The sequence below is a fragment of the Schistocerca cancellata genome, chromosome 12 (assembly GCF_023864275.1).
Source record: "Schistocerca cancellata isolate TAMUIC-IGC-003103 chromosome 12, iqSchCanc2.1, whole genome shotgun sequence".
NCBI lineage: Eukaryota > Metazoa > Arthropoda > Insecta > Orthoptera > Acrididae > Schistocerca > Schistocerca cancellata.
Genome location: NC_064637.1, coordinates 168,240,683 through 168,261,080, shown reverse-complemented (window position 1 = coordinate 168,261,080; position 20,398 = coordinate 168,240,683). Strand labels below are relative to the sequence as shown.

Below are 20,398 nucleotides of genomic sequence, written 5' to 3'. Positions count from 1 at the left end.
TTCGTTTTCGTGTTTCCTAATACGATCCCTGTGGAATGTTATAAAAATAAATGGTCCGAGTGCTTTCCCAGCAGAGTAACTTTTTGCACGTCGATGAAAGCAGACAAAAAATTCGAAGGAGTGAAACGTGACGAAAGGATGAGAGATTGTACAATTACGTGGGAGCTCACGTGGATAAAAATACGGTAAACTTGACAAGTACAAAATTTGATTTATAATTACGAAGTTTGATATGAAGTTAAAATTATTTATTTAGATTAGAGAAAGAGAGCTTAGCATTGATGTCAACAGAATTGATGTTCAGAATGGTGGCTGCTGGAACAAATTGAAGAGGCAGCAATGTTAAAAATAAAAAAGTTAAACTTTTTTATATTAATGACTGTCCTTTTTTTGTAGACTAGTCTGGAGCACTGTCGGCAGCACTGCTGTCCGCAGATAAATCGAACTGCCGCTGCTGTCACTTCTTTTGTTCCACCTGGAAAATCGAAGCTGTGACACAGTTTGTGACCTTTGCCTACATCGTAATTACCCCACAGTGAAACCTATGCAGTCTTTATAATCATTTTACAGTTTCGATTTATTTTATTTTTTTTTTTTTTTTTTTTAGCTGAACACAAAGGGAGGACAGAAGAATTGGAGGATGAGGTAGAAACGATGAAGAGGAATATTTTTAACTTGGAAAACTCTAAGAAACAGGTAAAAATAAAACAAACTTTGAAGAAATAACTTTTAGCAGTTTATAATTAAATTAGATGCAATATCTATAGTTCTTTCCACTTCTCAGTGTTATGTTACATATTCTTGTTCTATTTGCAGAGAGAACTGAATGCTTCTTATAGAGGTGTCTGTGCTTTCCCGTGTTTTCTTCAGCATTGGAAAATGATAAGCATTCACATTTTATAAATGCTTTTCATAATGGAATTGTATCCTATTTTATGCAACACACTGGTGTTTGTGTTAGACATTTTAGCAACGTTTTTATACGGTCATTCTTTTTCTCACTCATCACCTACTATTATTTTGTCGGTTGTTTTAATAGCTGCTGATATAGAGAAATTAATTTCTGTTGGAAAATTTAGACATTCAAAATATGTTGGCCAGGATTGGCAGTTGTAACACACATCAGTTTTTACAGATTACATCTGTCAGATTTGCACGTTTCGCCACACATTCGGTATCTCGTTGCTATAGGTTTGGTATACGACGGCCCAATACGTCTCCCGGAATGTCCGTGATTTCCTCTTATATCTCCATCTGCGGCCGAGCTACTGTGTTCTGTTCAGTACAGTAGACGACACCCTTTCCGGTGTTCGACAAAAGGGAGTAAAAAATTGAAAGGTCTGTCGACGTTAGTGGCTGAACGGCGTCAGCATTCACAAAGTTACGTGGTCCCCAGACTGACAGTCGTACTTCTGCAGTAGTCTGTCTGACAGTGTACGATGAGGCTCCGTCATGTCGAACTGGGTATGCCAAACGTGAGGACGTGGAATCTTGCGGGGGCTCGAAGCCGGAAACGTCTCCGAGGTGTCGACGTAATGTTACCTCATTTGTCGTCAAAGTGAAGGTCCGTTTCCCCTCGGCACGACACCGCACACCGTACAGTACGGTAAATTTGGCACTATGTAACAGATAGCGGTGAAGCTGAGCAGGGTGGCTCCGTCAGACGTCCGACGGTCTCGAATGAAGTTTGACGCGTACTCACTGTCATTGGCAAACTGTCGTTTAGAAATGTGCTGTTGCAGGTCATCAGTATTCAGTTTTGCACATTGTGAAATTTCTAAAGGTGAAATTGAAGCTGACAGAGTATTCTTCGAGCACACACAATTTTTCTGACGTACAGACCTTACGAGGTATTTTCTTCGGAGCCAGTGTACTATCTTCAAAAATTCCGAACACGTGTCACAGTCGCGCATAATGACGGAACTCGATTGCGCGGCAGGATCTGACGACGGGGCCGATACTGTCGACACGTGACGGTCTGTCGACCTGCCACCGTGTCGTTAAATGTGTGTACGGCGACTCCATTCGCTGCTCTGCTTCGTCACTCCCTGACGTAACTCGAGTGTCCTCTACTGCCGTGCACTTTGACACCTTCCTCGTAATTCTGCTACCGTTAAAACTTTTCTCCTCATCTGTGACAACTGCCACCTGCAACATTGTCACCTGTCGTGACTGTGACGAGCGGCCGACCGGCCAGAACTTCGGTGCTGGGTTTCTGCAGCCTCCACGACGTCGGTGGAAAACTTCAGATGACAGTGCACGGTGTCCACTAGCTCTGATAGTAGTGGTACGTCACTTCTGTGGCGTATTGCTAAAAGTTGTGAACCGAGAAGCATCCCTGTGTTGTGGGGCACAGAAAGGATTTACACTCTCCTAGGTTCTTTCAGACTGGCTTTAAAGTGTGTTGATATATAGAAATCCTGAAGCATTATTGAACTGAATACACAAATAGATAATACATTATAACTGTGACGTTAACCACATACAAAATGTGCAATATTTAGTGATACATACAGTGAATAAAAATGGAAATCGTTAGTAGAAAACTGTAGCAGATGCTGTTGTTTTATGTACTGCACGTTTACATTAGACAGTGAAGTGAACATCTCTATACTAAGCTTTTATATTTTTTAAAAATAAAGTTTGATTGTATCGCAGCTTTCGAGGTAAATATGTCTTTTAGAAAACTTTTCAAACTTCTTTCTCCTTCTCTCGAGCTCGTCTGTCCGTATTCCTTGCTACCTTCCGACGATTTATCGCATCACGGTCAGTCGACGGCACACGGCTATCTGAGAATCCTGTATTTCTGCCTTATGTAAAGTCCTAGTGTGAACTGTTTGCTGTTGCCTTCCTCTGATCTGTTATAAAATGTTACTTTTATACCTGCGGCACGTGAACGAGTGAAAAGCACGATCTGACCACAAATAGGAGTTGTTTAGTTCCTTGTACGGTGAGCTTTTTGGTGTGCTTATGGGGTAACAGTGAGTGAGAAAAGGCTGTATGTGATGACAGTAATTGTTAATAGAAGATGTAATTACCACTGATAAACAAAAGTGGATCTGTTTAATACTGTGATTGATTTCCTGACAGTGAGGGTGTTTACTTATTCATAAGGTTTGTGCAGTTTGTAGTATGGGCCTTTTCCTAGATGTGCAGTTGAATACACCGAGGTATGTTCTGAAATGCTTTGCGAGGCTTGTGAAGGGAGACTGGAGATCGTAATTAAAAGTGTTATAAATGACTAGTTTTTTATTTGAGTTACTTTTTATCAGTAAATTGCTTCAGTAAGTAATTTGTATTTCCTCGATCATGTTTGGGACGTACATTCTGTGTGTAACAAACGAGCTGCTGTACTGCAACAGCCACAGAACACGCATTTTTATTTTGTAGTCCAGTGGATGAGGTAATAGGTGTATGGAACCTTTTTTTTATCTTAATAAAGAAGATAATAATGTTAAAGCTAAATTTGAGTTGCTGCAGAATTATTTTTACAAAGCAATTTTGTGATGACCAGTTTGCAGATAAGAAGTGCTAGACGAAAGCTTGAGAAAGTGTAACTTGCACACCTGAGTCACAATTTCTAACAACCTGAAATCAGGCAACTGACACCTCTTGACTGCATTTGATTGTACTTTACTTTTGACCAACTGGTAGGCACGTTCACTATACGTACGTAAAGATATCGGTAGGAAAGTTTTTACGACATTTTAAAATAGAGAGCCACTACATATTCAGTAATGACACGAATTACAGGAATGCTAGCCATCAGGTCTTAAAGCAAATTAGATTGACCAGTGGCAGCAGATTCTTTAAACAGCTTTAGCGAACGGGGCAGCTCAGCATCTCCACTATATGGTGAGTAGCAACTTTCCTTTTCATAATATTCTTACATTCCATCCTGGATTTTCCATTGTTTGATTTTTGCCTGACGGCTTTTCTTCGATCCCAAACCAGTGCTGTTTTCCTCTGTTACTATTTTCTAATGCATCACTATTCTCTATGTCTGTCCTTCTTTCTCTTCTTTCCTGTGTTTCTCTCGTTGCCTTACAAACTGCAATGCATACTCCACTTAAGAGTCACACTGCATCGACACTCTCGGCCACGCACGACAGGCGGCTACGAGACCACGCCGATTGTTGGTGCGCCATCTTATGTCCCACATTAGTCCAGCCGATATAATTAATCCTATACCTTCAAATTGATCACTCTCCCAGCATCACTCTGCCGTAGTTTTGAATGTTATTTCCCGCATCTTTCCGGTGCTACTCGATCTCGTATCTCGTCCTACGAACCCCTCTCCACCTCCCCCACTCTTTCTCTGTTTTATCCCGATTTGTACCCATTAAATCAATGTCATCTGATCACATATGCCATCCCCTTTCTTTACACTTATCCATCCTCGGACCTGCTACTCACAGTAATATATATTTTTTTATTATTTATGTTCTTACTTTGATCCTAGTGACTTCACACCAATTTTAGCAAGTTTTCACCTTTAACTATCATCCATTCCCTTAGATTTCATCTTCTTTCCCCTTTTGCATCCATTTCATCCTTTCGTGAATTTTGACACGTATATGGGTGTATTTTTGTGAAATTTTTCGGGTATAATTCTACATTATTTATATAATTTTTTGCATTATTTCCACCACTGTGGATCCTTGTTCCTTCCATCTGTGTTAATACAGAAAAGTTTCCTTATCTCTAGCCAGAACCTAACCCAATCCTCCCAATTGGTCGTACCATCAAATTACCCGTCTTTGGCTGCCACCCCTCCTTTCACAATGACCTTCACCTGTTCAGCTTCCACCAATCCTTAGCCCTCACCGATGTAGTACTGCGAAACCGTATCAACTGAGCTCAAACCTCCTTGCAATACCTTCTCTCCGTCTGCAAAATTCTCCTGCTATGCAATCTCAAATTCCTGGAACCCATAACACACATTGGAACTGTTGCCCTGCAGGAACTTGAGCAACGTGCGCACTACCACCTCAAAAAGCTCTCCATCCTGCTCACTTCCTACTCGTACCTCGGAGTACCTCTGTCCACCACCTCTACGACGACATCCCCCGTGTCCCCTCACAGCTGACAGACCCTGTCTTGCAGAACTGCTACATTTATCCCACCCTCCCACCACCACGCACAATCCATAACCTAAACAGACCCATTATACAGTCGTGAACCTTTCTTCCAGAAGCCTTAGCCACACAGAAATATCAGTCTTTTCCAAAGGCCTCAATCCCTCAACATGCAAACTAACCTTACATCTGCAGAAAGAACCTCAGTCCACCATCTAAAAACTGATCCTGACCTTATAATCGTACCTGCAGACAAAGGCTCCACCACTGTTGTTTTGAACCGCAAGGATTACCTGGCAGAAGGAGTCTACCAGCTGTCAGATACTTCTACCGACAAACGTTGCCACAGTGACCCCATTCCAGAAGTCCATCGGGAGCTGCAGCCATTCCTCAAATCCTTAGGCCCATCCCAGAACCTCTCCCCAGAGTCCATCTCTCTACTCACCTCCACCACACCTCGCCCTCCTACCTTTTATGTGCTTCCTGAGGTCCATAAACCTAACCACACAGGATGCCCCATTGTCGCTGGTTACTGTGCCCCCACTGAGAGAACTACCCGGAATCTACACTTCTATATAAAAGATCCCAACCATTTCCACCACCGACTATCCACAGTTCCTGTTCCTTTACCGCACGGTGTCCTGCTTGTTACTATTGATGCCACCTCCTTGTACACTAACATTCCTAATTCCCATTGCCTTATCGCTATTGAACACTATCTTTCCCAATGCCCGACGGTTTCTGAACCGAAAACTCCCTTCCTAGTCACCGTGACCAACTGTATCCTCACTGGCAATTACTTCTACTTTGAAGCCATTATCTACAAACAAATCTGGGGTACAGCTACGGACACGCGCACGGTTCCACTCTATGCCGACCTATTCGTGGGTTATTTAGAGGAATCTCTCCTAAACACACAGAATCCGAACCCCTCACCTGGTTCAGATTCATTGTGACATCTTGGAAATCACGATTGAGGGTGAGGACACCCTATCCGTATTCCTCCAGAACCTCGCAACAACTTCTCCCCATTTGCTTCACGTGGTCCTACTCGACTCGACTAGCCACCTTCCCAGATGTTGACCTCCACCTTAAAGTTGGCTACACCGGTACCTCTGTCCGTATCAGACCTACCGACCTCCACTTCAATAGCTGCCACTCGTTTCGTACCGAGAAGTCCCTTCCGTAGAGCCTAGCCACCTGTGGTCATCGCATCTGCAGTGAGGAGTGAGGAGAGGTCCCTCTCGAAATATACCGACGGTCTCACCGGAGCCCTCACTGACCGTTATTATCCTTCCAAACTTGTACAAAAACAATTCTCTCGTGCCTCACCTCCCGGAGTCCCACTGCCTCGCCACAGACCGGCATTCCCCTCGCAACCCGTTACCACCCGGGACTGGAGCAACTGAAACTGAATTACATTCTCCACCAGGGTTTCAACTACCTCTTGTCGTGCCCCGAAATGAGAAATGTCCTGCCCACAATCTTTTCTACCTCTCCCAAAGTGGTATTCTGCCGCCCACTGAATCTACACAGTATACTCGTCTATCCTCACCCGACCCCTGCTGCCAATCCCTTACCTCATTGCTCGTACCACGGTAATAGACAGAGATGCGAGACCTGTCCCGTACGTCCTCCCACCACCACCTAATCCGGTCCAGTCACTAACGTCACCCGTCCGACCAAAGACGGGGCTACCTTTGAAACCGGTCACGTGATCTACAAGTTAAGCTGCGACCACTGTGCCGCATTCTACGTGGGCACGACAACCGACGTGCCGTCTGTCCACGCGAGTGGCCACCGACGAACTGTGGCCGAGATACGAGTGGACCGCCCTCTTACCGAGTGTGCTGGCAATTGTGATATCCTTCATTTCGGTGACTGCTTCACGGCCTGTGCCGCTGGGATCCCTTCCACCGACACCAGCTTTTCTGAATTGTGCAGGTGGGAACTTTGCGTGCAGTGCATCCTAAGTTCCTGTAACCCTCGTGGCATCGACCTCTGTCAGTTGCTGTCTTCACCTATTTAGCCCCTTCCCCGTTCTCATTCCAGCAGTACACACCCATCATTCCACCATCCACTCGAACAGTGGAAAAGCCGGGATGGGATCTAATAATATTGAGAAGGAAAGTTGCCACTCGCCATATAGTGGAGATGGTGAGTCGCAGATAAGCACAGTCGTCGCACTCGGTCTTTTTATTTCTCTCCTTTTCTGCTACTCCACCCCCACTCCCACCCCCCACCCTTCTCCGTTTGCCACCCCCACCATTCTATCCTCCCCCTGATCGCCCCAGCCTCCTCCTTACTGCCACCCGGTCGTCACTCCCATCGTGCACCGGTGCTGCTCGCAGTGTGGTTCCCGAGACTGCAGTCGTGTGTGTGAGCTGCATTTGCACGAGTGTGTACGCACGCGCGTGAGTGATATCTATTTTTGATGAAGGCCTTTCTGGCCGAAAGTTTTGTGTGTGGCAGTCTTTTTGTTGTGGCTATCTGCAACTCGGCATCTCTGCTACGTGGTGAGTAGCAACTTTACTTTTCTTTAAATTGTTACATTCCATCCAGAATTTTCCATTGTTTGATTAGTGAAAGCTTCTGTTTCTGTGTGGGGTTCTAGACATGTAATTTTCTCCTTGTAATTCTTTTTTTAAAAAAGATAGCCAACCGTAACTTTCCTACAATTTTTGTATTTGAAATATTTTATTAAAAATCATGCTTTTCTAGTAAAAAAATACATTTTAGAATGTAGAAATATTAGGAGTGTTGTTGTTGTTGTTGTGGTCTTCAGTCCTGAGACTGGTTTGATGCAGCTCTCCATGCTACTCTATCCTGTGCAAGCTTCTTCATCTCCCAGTATGTACTGCAACCTACATCCTTCTGAATCTGCTTAGTGTATTCATCTCTTGGTCTCCCTCTACGATTTTTACCCTCCACACTGCCCTCCAATGCTAAATTTGTGATCCCTTGATGCCTCAAAACATGTCCTACCAACCGATCCCTTCTTCTAGTCAAGTTGTGCCACAAACTTCTCTTCTCCCCAATCCTATTCAATACCTCCTCATTAGTTACGTGATCTACCCACCTTATCTTCAGCATTCTTCTGTAGCACCACATTTCGAAAGCTTCTATTCTCTTCTTGTCCAAACTAGTTATCGTCCATGTTTCACTTCCATACATGGCTACACTCCATACAAATACTTTCAGAAACGACTTCCTGACACTTAAATCTATACTCGACGTTAACAAATTCCTCTTCTTGAGAAACGCTTTCCTTGCCATTGCCAGTCTACATTTTATATCCTCTCTACTTCGACCATCATCGGTTATTTTACTCCCTAAACAGCAAAACTCCTTTACTACTTTAAGTGTCTCATTTCCTAATCTAATGCCCTCAGCATCACCCGACTTAATTTGCCTACATTCCATTATCCTCGTTTTACTTTTGTTGATGTTCATCTTATATCCTCCTTTCAAGACACTGTCCATTCCGTTCAACTGCTCTTCCAAGTCCTTTGCTGTCTCTGACAGAATTACAATGTCATCGGCGAACCTCAAAGTTTTTATTTCTTCTCCATGAATTTTAATACCTACTCCGAATTTTTCTTTTGTTTCCTTTACTGCTTGCTCAATATAGAGATTGAATAACATCGGGGAGAGGCTACAACCCTGTCTTACTCCCTTCCCAACCACTGCTTCCCTTTCACACCCCTCAACTCTTATAACTGCCATCTGGTTTCTGTACAAATTGTAAATAGCCTTTCGCTCCCTGTATTTTACCCCTGCCACCTTCAGAATTTGAAAGAGAGTATTCCAGTTAACATTGTCAAAAGCTTTCTCTAAGTCTACAAATGCTAGAAACGTAGGTTTGCCTTTCCTTAACCTTTCTTCTAAGATAAGTCGTGAGGTCAGTATTGCCTCACGTGTTCCAACATTTCTACGGAATCCAAACTGATCTTCCCCAAGGTCGGCTTCTACCAGTTTTTCCATTCGTCTGTAAAGAATTCGGGTTAGTATTTTGCAGCTGTGACTTATTAAACTGATAGTTCGGTGATTTTCACATCTGTCAACACCTGCTTTCTTTGGGATTGGAATTATTATATTCTTCTTGAAGTCTGAGGGTATTTCGCCTGTCTCATACATCGTGCTCACCAGATGGTAGAGTTTTGTCATGACTGGCTCTCCCGAGGCCATCAGTAGTTCAAATGGAATGTTGTCTACTCCTGGGGCCTTGTTTCGACTCAGGTCTTTCAGTGCTCTGTCAAACTCTTCACGCAGTATCTTATCTCCCATTTCGTCTTCATCTACATGCTCTTCCATTTCCATAATATTGTCCTCAAGTACATCGCCCTTGTATAAACCCTCTATATACTCCTTCCACCTTTCTGCCTTCCCTTCTTTGCTTAGAACTGGCTTGCCATCTGAGCTCTTGATATTCATACAAGTGGTTCTCTTCTCTCCAAAGGTCTCTTTAATTTTCCTGTAGGCAGTATCTATCTTACCTCTAGTGAGACAAGCCTCTACATCCTTACATTTGTCCTCTAGCCATCCCTGCTTAGCCATTTTGCACTTCCTGTCGATTTCATTTTTGAGACGTTTGTATTCCTTTTTGCCTGCTTCATTTACTGCATTTTTATATTTTCTCCTTTCATCAATTAAATTCAATATTTCTTCTGTTACCCAAGGATTTCTATTAGCCCTCGTCTTTTTACCTACTTGATCCGCTGCTGCCTTCACTACTTCATCCCTCAGAGCTACCCATTCTTCTTCTACTGTATTTCTTTCCCCCATTCCTGTCAATTGTTCCCTTATGCTCTCCCTGAAACACTCTACAACCTCTGGTTCTTTCAGTTTATCCAGGTCCCATCTCCTTAAATTCCCACCTTTTTGCAGTTTCTTCAGTTTCAATCTGCAGTTCATAACCAATAGATTGTGGTCAGAATCCACATCTGCCCCAGGAAATGTCTTACAATTTAAAACCTTGTTCCTAAATCTCTGTCTTACCATTATATAATCTATCTGATACCTTTTAGTATCTCCAGGATTCTTCCAGGTATACAACCTTCTTTTATGATTCTTGAACCAAGTGTTGGCTATGATTAAGTTATGCTCTGTGCAAAATTCTACAAGGCGGCTTCCTCTTTCATTCCTTCCCCCCAATCCATATTCACCTACTATGTTTCCTTCTCTCCCTTTTCCTAGTGACGAATTCCAGTCACCCATGACTATTAAATTTTCGTCTCCCTTCACTACCTGAATAATTTCTTTTATCTCGTCATACATTTCATCTATTTCTTCATCATCTGCAGAGGTAGTTGGCATATAAACTTGTACTACTGTAGTAGGCATGGGCTTTGTGTCTATCTTGGCCACAATAATGCGTTCACTATGTTGTTTGTAGTAGCTAACCCGCACTCCTATTTTTTTATTCATTATTAAACCTACTCCTGCATTACCCCTATTTGATTTTGTATTTATAACCCTGTAATCACCTGACCAAAAGTCTTGTTCCTCCTGCCACCGAACTTCACCAATTGCCACTATATCTAACTTTAACCTATCCATTTCCCTTTTTAAATTTTCTAACCTACCTGCCCGATTAAGGGATCTGACATTCCACGCTCCGATCCGTAGAACGCCAGTTTTCTTTCTCCTGATAACGTCGTCCTCTTGAGTAGTCCCCGCCCGGAGATCCGAATGGGGGACTATTTTACCTCCGGAATATTTTACCCAAGAGGACGCCATCATCATTTAATCATACAGTAGAGCTGCATGTCCTCGGGAAAAATTACGGCTGTAGTTTCCCCTTGCTTTCAGCCGTTCACAGTACCAGCACAGCAAGGCTGTTTTGGTTAATGTTACAAGGCCAGATCAGTCAATCATCCAGATTGTTGCCCCTGCAACTACTGAAAAGGCTGCTGCCCCTCTTCAGGAACCACACGTTTGTCTGGCCTCTCAACAGATACCCCTCCGTTGTGGTTGCACCTACGGTACGGCCATCTGTATCGCTGAGGCACGCAAGCCTCCCCACCAACGGCAAGGTCCATGGTTCATGGGGGGGATATTAGGAGTACAAGATTGTAATAATATAGGATTTTGTAAAGATTTGTGTTTTGAAATTTGAATGACGACTCATTAACATTTTTTGATTTGTAATATTTCCTGAATGACAGAATTTAGAAAGAAAACCAGTTCTCTATTTAGAAGAGTATAAACAGTTATATGTAGAGTTGCAGTTTCAAGTGCAAGTGGTTTTTTTTATCTTAAATTTTGAGTATTTTATTAATAAACTGTTTGTACAGGTGTCATCCGCTGGACATAAATTATACTCTGAATACTAAACTTCTAGAAAATACTGCTCGAAAAATAATTTAGATATTTTGTGCATTTTTGTTGTTTGTATTAGCTGTGCAACAGAAGGAAGAAAAATAAAAAGAAGCCTGACAAAAAAATGATGCAGCCAGAAGACACGGTTCAATGCCACTGTATTTTTGTACACGTGCACCCTGTGACAAGTTTGTAGCTGACCTCACTCGAAGTTTCCTGTGCCACCGGAGTGGATTAATGTCGAGTGTTATCGCCGGAGGACTCGGTAGGGCATTTAAGCAGGCACGACCGAGGTCGGACGTCAAACGATTGCCACAGAGGAAGAGGGGATGCCGTGTACTCGGGCGAGGCGGCATTTTTCGATGTGTCACACACTGTAAAAGGGGTCTGTACTGTGTTTATCTGTTTGCCGAGACGGCCGACTTGTGCGATATCCAGATTTGTGGAGGGTTTAGATGTAACAGTGGCCCGATGTCAGCCTGTGGGGGAACGAGAGGAAGGACGTACTCGCCGTCGAGCTGTCGTTCGGCGACCTCAGTTACGGAGAATCGCGGTACGGTGTTCCGAGGACGTCGTAATCGGATCGCGTCTGCACCTGCCGTCCGAGTGCGAGTGACGCCTCCGTCGACGTTCCGTGTCGACCTGACCGATCGGTCGGAATCGGGCCGGGAAATCGCCTTCCCCCTCGTAGACTGCTGTCGACGCCAGAACGTGGACGGAGGAGCACGGGTCACTGCTAAACGGTGTCGCTCCGCATTTGGCTTGCCGTTCTGCACTACCCCGGATGACCTCCACCGCCGAGTAAGGTAGTTGCCGGAGGAAAATCCCTATTCTTCTCACGTTTTGAAATGCACGGCAGTGTTATTCGTAGTGTCACAGTGTGGAGAGCTCAGATCGTGACGGTAACGGTCGAGGGGACTCCGGCAGGATAACGGTACGTCACGGACGTTCCGTGTGCTCACGTGTGATACCTTATACGACAGTACTGCGGTGAGGTTTTTTCGACAGGTCGGTGCTCGTCTGCACGTGTCACATTTCCGTGCGAAATGTCCGCACGACGTCGAGGTAGTCGTGCGGCCTCGGAGATTGCGAGACGTGCCACCGAAAGCGCACGTGGGTCCGGTACGTCTGTGAACTCCGTCTCGGTGCCAGTATCCGGGGCTTCGCGAACTGTTCGTGTCAGTCGTGCGTCGGGTCGCCTCGTGGGGGGATACGGTGGGTTTACGACACCTCCTACGACCGTACGAGAGCACGCCTCCGGGCCAGAGGGGGCACAGTGTCGTACAGGTAAATGGGCTCGTACTGCCCGAGTTGTCTGTAAATAAGATTTAACTGTGTGAACACTTGTGTAGCATCACATGTGCTCTGAACCTGTAAAGTTTCATCTCCCTTTCTGGTTGCTTCAGGTTTCTTTTCAGGCAGTGTAGAATTTATGTCAGGAATGGTGTCAAAGGAATTGGAGCATTCCCATTGTCGTACATTTCAAAACCTCAACCTTCTGTTCCATGTCCTGGTGTTTGTTGGTTCCAAAGTCTGCAAGAGGTGTCAACTCTCCCGAAATTATATGTTTAAACAAACACACACACACACACACACACACACACACACACACACACACACACATATATATTTGTAACCCTGCTGTGTGTAAGCTCCGTCTACTTCTGAGCGACACGTATGTAGTGAGGGTCTGCCCGCAGCTGGAGGCGCAGCTGGCGGCAGCGCAGGCGTCGGTGGTGGAGCTGCAGCACAAGGTGCTGCTATTGGAGCGCAGCCGCCTGGGCGACGGCCGCGAGGCGCTGCGGGAGCTCGAGGGGCGGCACCGCGCCGACGTCGACGCCCTGCGGCGCCAGCTCCACGAGTGCGACGCGCGACTGCGGGAACAGGTCTGTCGGCCGTCTTGTGAGCCGTCTCCCTCTCTCGTAAGGTCGGTTTGCGGTACTGCTGTCCGGAACAGTTTTAAATAACTGCCACGCTAATGTCGACATTTCGATTTTGGTCGGTGCACGTTTGTTTTCACGAAACGCATTTTCGTTTTCTTCGAACATTTCTCGATGGGGAAAAAAGATAATTGGTAGGAATCGGAGAGCAGTGGCTGCCCGAGAGCCGGAAGTTGGTCTCCTTACGGTACTCGCCTGGCACGGCTGGCACAGTAGTGACCAGTTTACAATCTGTAAAGGTCAAATTTCGAAGTGCTGTGGTACTTCCCCGGTTCACTTGAAAGTAAACAAAAATAAAAGTAAGGAATAGAATATCGCACCTTCGAGTGCATTAAAATTGTAGTGCACCGGAACACAAAGGGTATGAGCTTCGTAATAATGTACCGAATTATAAAATGCAATAAAATTTGTTATCACGCGTGGCATTGTAAGCTGTAGAAGTATTAGTGACTGTGTCAACTGTTTTGTGACTAGACCAGTTGACTGTTATCGAGATCTGTCAACTTTTTGAAGTAGGTCAGAAATGTTCGTAGTTAATTACTGAAGTTTCTAAAAGGGTGGAGTAGCTCACACACGTAGTAAGATCTACAAAACCATCTACAGAAATAAAGCGATATAATAAATTACACAGCCGCTGAAGATTGGTACGTAGCCTGCCATGTTCTGCTGTTCGAAAGTACCCGTATAACGAGTTTTCACTCGTCCGTGTGACGTCTCGGGCACTGTCGGAGCTGCTATTCCTCTGTGGTGCACACTGCCAGAATAAAGTTCTCGACGGGCAGGTACCGCAAATACGGTACGGCATTTTTCGTCATCCCGGTTCGCAGATACACTGCTTTCGTCTGTCTCGTGATATGTGTGTGTGAATAAAACGGTAAATTATCTGTGTCGGTACGCATATAAACTTTTCGTAGTGACAATTGTAATTTGTCAGTTCGAAAAATGCTCGTGTGACCTGTCACTTCACTGGAGTGCTATGTTATAGTATAAGCCTGATACTGTGATGGCCAAAATAACAATAAACGTCAGTGACGTGTACTGGTTGTTTGCCTGGTGCGAATGATAAAGTGCCTCTATTTTTTGACGCAATACTCTTTTAAGCTGCGACACTTTGCCTGATGTTTTTCCTCTTTATAGATTCTGCTCAGAGTGTTCCGTCAGTCTATCTTTTTAAAACGACTGTGCGCTACACTGCACTTCGTAAGAGTTTGGTCTGTGCTTCTCTGTACGGTTTCCGGTTAGTAACTGCAGATGTTGATATTTCAAACAAAAAGCAGTTATTGGAATACTATGCAGTAAACTGTAAATTAGTAGCCTTTGTAATTGCATACCACTGATTTCACCAATGATTTTGTTCTGAACTTACTGTAGAAAGCTGTCATAAGATTTGAAGTTTATTTTGAGATCAGATATTAGTAACTGAATGTACTGCAAATGGAACGGTGACAGCTTATTGCAGAAGTTGACCTGCCATTTTTTTCCTGGGATAAGTAATGTATCTCTATATTGAAAAGTATTGTACATTCCAGAATTTTGTTATGAATGATTATCCAACACTGTTCTAATTGGAAACTAATGATTCTTTATTTGCAGTGAAGTTGTTGCCACTCTTTTAGCTGCACATACTCCTTAGCAATGTGGAGACTCTTTGAGGTATTTTCAGCTTCTGCGCTCCTCGCACCTTTGAAATGTGAAGGGATTAGATAAATATTATTTTAAAAATATCAGTGTGATCGTAGAAATATTAAGTTTTGATAGGTGAAAAGGGACAATTATGATTGAAGTGGCAGCAAATTTCTTCCTAATTTAATCGATTAAATTTAGCTGCCGTAAGCAGGAATTGCATCGGGGAGTAAAGTAGCAGCTTATTGTTAATGCAGTAGACATATTAAGTTTTTAATGTTTACCTCGACTCATTTTACGTCCTCGAAGGTTCTGCTACAGAACGCAATAAATGAATAAGTTGACACTAGTGAATGGTAGAGGATTTACACTTAAATACTGCAATAAATGACGATTTGATTCTTTCCAAATATTGCAGTACTTTTGGCCTGTTATTAGGGCTCTTATTCCATCACATTTATTTAATGTACTCTCCTTAATTTTTCCGCGAGAATATCTATTGCCGAAGTGTAATTAGTGGGCAGCCCGTGCCCGTACAACTGCGAACGGTACGGAAAACGTTTGTCGAGCACCGGACTTGTAATCGATTATCTCTCTTCCGTTACTGTTACTTAATGTCAGCATTTCTATATAGGTAATTTCCTGGTACGTTCACAAATACTTAGGACTTAGTTTAAGATATTTATTCACACACGACACGTGTACCGTACAGAAGTGCTCCGTTCGGACCTCTGTCGAGATTCGGCACCGACTGCAGTTGACGACGTAACTCGAGGTCACTCGAGATGCTGCACGGTACGCGACAGTAGCCTGCACCGCGTACGACGGCCCGGGGACGTGCCGCACGTCCTACTCGGACGTCAGCTGCGCGCGACACTCTGCCGTGCGGCACCCCTCGTTAGCCACTGAAAACTACCGGCAGATGAGTGTCCACTCCTGAAGTTTACAACTTACGTGACTCGAAGCGATAACTGGCCCGTCTCATTTACGAAGCTCGTGCTGAGGGTCCGTAGGAGTCGGTGCGTGACCGGGGGCACCGCTCGGAAAGGAGTGAATTGAGATTGTAGCTTATCCCGAGTATAATTTGACCGTCTGGAGATTGTTCGTATGCTTTACGTAATTTTTAATTTAATTGTCTCAATTTAAATGTTTTTTGAATGAGATTACCATTTTGGCTACACAATAGCCATTTTTGGAATCTTTCTGCTGCGCTGCAACAAATTGTGAACGTGTAACCGTGTAAACTGATTAGTGTTATTTTTACGCGATTATGACGTGTTGCAGTGCAGTAGAATGACAGACTCTAAAGACGACTACTGCGTAGGTGAAACTGATAATCTTGTTAAAAAACAATGTGATTGAGAAATTAAATTAAAAAAATATATTCCAGGTATTATTGCATCAGCTGAGCAAGTAAACCGAGCAGAATTTTGGAAAGGGTGTTCAACTTCGTGGAGAAGAAATAAAAGCTCCAAGATTTGCTATTGACATTGTAATTCCATAACAGATGTCAAAGGACTCGACGGAGCAGTTGAACAGAACGAGTAGTGTCTCGTAAAGAGGTTACGAGGTGAACGGCGACAAAAGTTAAACGAGGGCAACTGAGTGCCGTCAAATTAAACCGTGCAGTTGTGAGGGAATTAAATTAGGAAATGAGTATATAAAAGCGATAGATGGGTTTTGCTGTTTGAACAGCAAAATAAACTGGAGGCAGCTAGAAAAGTGTATCTGAAGCAGAGGAATGTGTTAAAATGGAAAATTTGATTCTGAGCAAGTCTAAGTCTGAAGCTATTCGTCTGGCGTGTAGCCTCGAACTGAAGAGAGATGTGGATGGAAACCAGTTCTCACGAGAAGAGAATAGGAAATTAATATGGTGCCATTGAAGAGTGCTGAAGAATAGATGGCTAGATTGAATGACTGCTGAGGAGGTATTGCATTGAACTGGGGAGAAATGAAATTTATTACGCAACTTGACAAAAAGACGTGATCAATTGATACAGGACACATCCCGAGTCACGGAGGAATAATCAGTTTGCTAAGGGAGGGAAGTATGGAGGGTAAAAATTATAGATGGTGAAATCGAATGGACTCGTATTCGGGAAGACGACAGCTCGAACCCGCATCCAGCCGTCCAGATTTAGGTTTCTACAATTTTCCTAAATCACTTGAGGCAAATGCCGGGACAGTTCATTTGAAAGAGTTCGACCGATTTCCTTCCCCGTCCCTGACACTGTCTGAGCTCGTACTCCATCTCTAATAACCTCGATGTAGACGGGACGTCAGACCCGCTCTTCCTTCCTTCCTTCCTTCTTTTGGAATGTGACACACTTACTACTTTTCACGCATCGTATTGAGGCGGATTATGTAGGCTACAAGTTTTCGTGGTCGCTTTTACTTATATCTATAACTTGTTTGCCTGAACCATGTTGCTCTATCCTGAGGCAGTGGACTCCATTCTTGAAGATGCCGAGTCCTCGGACTCCAATTCATGTGCCGGTCCTTTATCGCGCACGTATCTCACCTCTGTTGTATACATTTCACGTTAGGTTTTACTGTAGTGTGTAACTTCAACAGAGCTCACTATACACATTAGCCTCAGTCATTCGACTCCATGTGTCTCCTACGAGTTTCCCTCGACAGTCGGTGCCGTGGCAACCGACTTGCACGGGGAGATTCCGCGGTCCGTAGCAAATCTCCGAGACAGGATGGCGTTTTCGTGGAATAACTGCCCCCACGAGAGGGTGTGTGTGTGCGCGGGAGTACGTGCACGTCGCCCCCACCTTGTAGGTACACCGTGTCCACTTTTGCTCGGGACGTGCACGAAAGAAATAAAATTTCTCGGGCAGTACGTGGCTGAAAACAGACACCCGTTTACTAAAATAACAAAAAATGCTCACTCGAGATGACGACTGTCCTCGGTCAGAGACGGGACGGAGGGAATAACACTTTTTTCCGAGCGATACCTTACCCCTCGAGGGGTGGCGAGACTCGAGCACAGTACGCAGGTTCGAGTCGGTGTTGGTTGCGACAGAGGTGGAGATGCGTGCACAGGTCAGACTGTCGTGGATAGCTGCGTGAGACTGGTCTCTGGACTGAAGACAACAGCAGCAACAAGTCACAAAGTTTTTATCGTCTCCTTGGAAAAAATACAATAGGAGCTATGTAGTTAATTTTTTGATTGTTTGCAGAAAGATGACTGCTTGTAACAATACGAGTCAAGATAGATGTAACAGAACTTGAATAGCGTATTTGCCTCTATTGATTATGGTAGAGAGATTGATCTTTCGGTCCTGTCTGTATATTTATGTATAATATTGCACGAATAAAGGCTGGGTGAGTGTAAAGCTATCATTAAAATACACATGCCGCACAATTTGTTACGATTTGATCGGTCATAATAATAATAACATGCTTTTGAATACAATTAAAATATAACGGCGATTCCTGTGTAATGTTGTTAGAAATAATATGTAGTAAATTAATGAGTAAGGTAGCCGATCTTGTAAGAAGAGGTAAAATTGGGCGTATTGAGGTGTTTTGCTTTATATCGACGAAGCCGATGATACGGCATCGTTTTTTCGTTTACTCTTAGAAATAAAAAAGTAAAGAAGTGCTAATTGTGCATTGCAAAAAAATGTAGGGGCAACTTTTAAATAACTACGGTATACGATCAGAGTAACAAAAGGACAATTAGTTACATGAAATAGCGGATAGCGAAGTGTGGTCATTAAATTGAGTACACCTACAGGGCAGTCAATTCCGGGATAAATCTATACGCATCTCACGAGGGATGCGGTATTGAGACCCCTCTCTCAGAGAGAAAAGTGTGTAATTGTCTTATGCCTAACAAACATTGTTGGAGTGTGGTGGCTAAACTAGAAGAGTCAATAACAAAATACTGTATCATTGTCATTGACTGTTGGTGTCGAGCAACCAAAACTGTTCATCGAAGGGTTTCGATGGAACTTGGGAGATAGGGTTCAGGCACTCGCATATTCTCCACATCAGAGTGTGAATGAGTGATGAATGCGAAATAAAACTGTGAACAAAGTTACGTTAAATAAAACAGAAGAAACAAGACAGTTTGGTCGTATCTGTTATCATTCCATAAACTGTAAAATTTCTTATCGTTGTACGAAGACTTTGTAGACGATCGTTGTGACAATTTGCTTTGAAGGGATCTCGTTACGAGTTAAGTTTTGGGGACCTGGTCAAGAGGGGGTAGTTCGTAGACCCTAATTACTGCAGCTATTCTGGAATCAGGTGCTAACATGACCGTTGTGTGTTGTCAATGACTTAAGGTTACCATATATCACGCTCTAAGATACAACGTGCCATTCCAGTCGGTATAACGGTGCCTCACGGTAACGACGACAATGCTGACGACGAAGGAAGATACGGTAGATGCTGCCCTGCCACACGTCGAAATTCCTGTCACTGTACTGCAGCATGCCGCTACATGACCTGAAACGAAATGGTGAAACAAATTGAGGGACTGGATTTCAGTGTGTAGCAGGACAGCAGACATATTGGCACAAACAAACAAGAATTAACTATAAAATTGGATTTATTTTGAGTGTATAAACTTTAATACTAACACCAGCATTTTGTATTCAGTGTATCTGTACAAACCGTGAACATTGTCAGTAACGGGACTGTGTGATTTGCCCACATATTCATAAAATTCAGTCTTTACAGTCTGTTCAGATGAATCATCTGTTCCAAATCACCTATTCCAAATTACCGAGGCAGACCGAGCCGAATATTTGTAAGGACGGGTGACGTGTGACGCAGGAAAAAGAGGCGGCGGAGCGCGAGGGCCGATTGCGCGAGCAGAACCGCGAGCAGGAGCGCTTGCTGGTGGAGAAGGGCGAGGCGGTGGCGGCGCTGGCGCGGCAGCTGGAGGAGGCGCAGCGCGGGCTGGGGCGGGCCGCGACGCTGCGCGCCGAGGCAGAGGCGGCGCGGCACGACGCGCAGCGGGCCTCGCAGCAGCTGGAGGCCGCGCAGGTGGGTCACTGCGCCTGTGCGTAGTCGCTTCGCACACTCGCAGAACACGATTACGGAGGGAAGTAGGCGGACAGAGCTCGACCGTGTTCGTCATTTTGCCATTGCACGTGCTGAGGGTGTGCAGACTGTCACTACTGTGTTTATGAGATGTGTATTGTTCCCGTCTAGAATTATAATTTCTGGACCATTTGTGGATCTGTAATTTGCTCGGGTGTCTTACGGACACGTCTTACACCTGTATGTGACTGTATTAATGCTGCACTGCATTTTAGCTGATGTACTGTATTCGTGTGCCTTTAAATGACTTCCTTAACTAGATCGCTAGGCCCCCTCTTGCATTTTCGAAGATTGGTGAGCTCATCTGCAATGTTACCCAGCGTTGCAGCAAGAAAGGTAAGATGTCGAACTTGTGATACGAATCCTCATTAT

The 20,398-nt window shown here is 44.2% G+C and overlaps 1 protein-coding gene across 1 annotated transcript in view; it reads left to right on the top strand.

Annotated features, from left to right (window-relative positions):
* LOC126109687 (plectin-like) overlaps window positions 1-20,398 on the top strand; it is a 247,037-nt gene that overhangs the window by 61,126 nt on the left and 165,513 nt on the right. Inside the window, exons 6-8 of the mRNA XM_049914737.1 lie at window positions 608-696; window positions 13,100-13,285; window positions 19,757-19,969. Of these exons, the coding sequence (XP_049770694.1) occupies window positions 608-696; window positions 13,100-13,285; window positions 19,757-19,969 (488 nt within the window). The remainder of the gene's footprint in view (window positions 1-607; window positions 697-13,099; window positions 13,286-19,756; window positions 19,970-20,398) is intronic.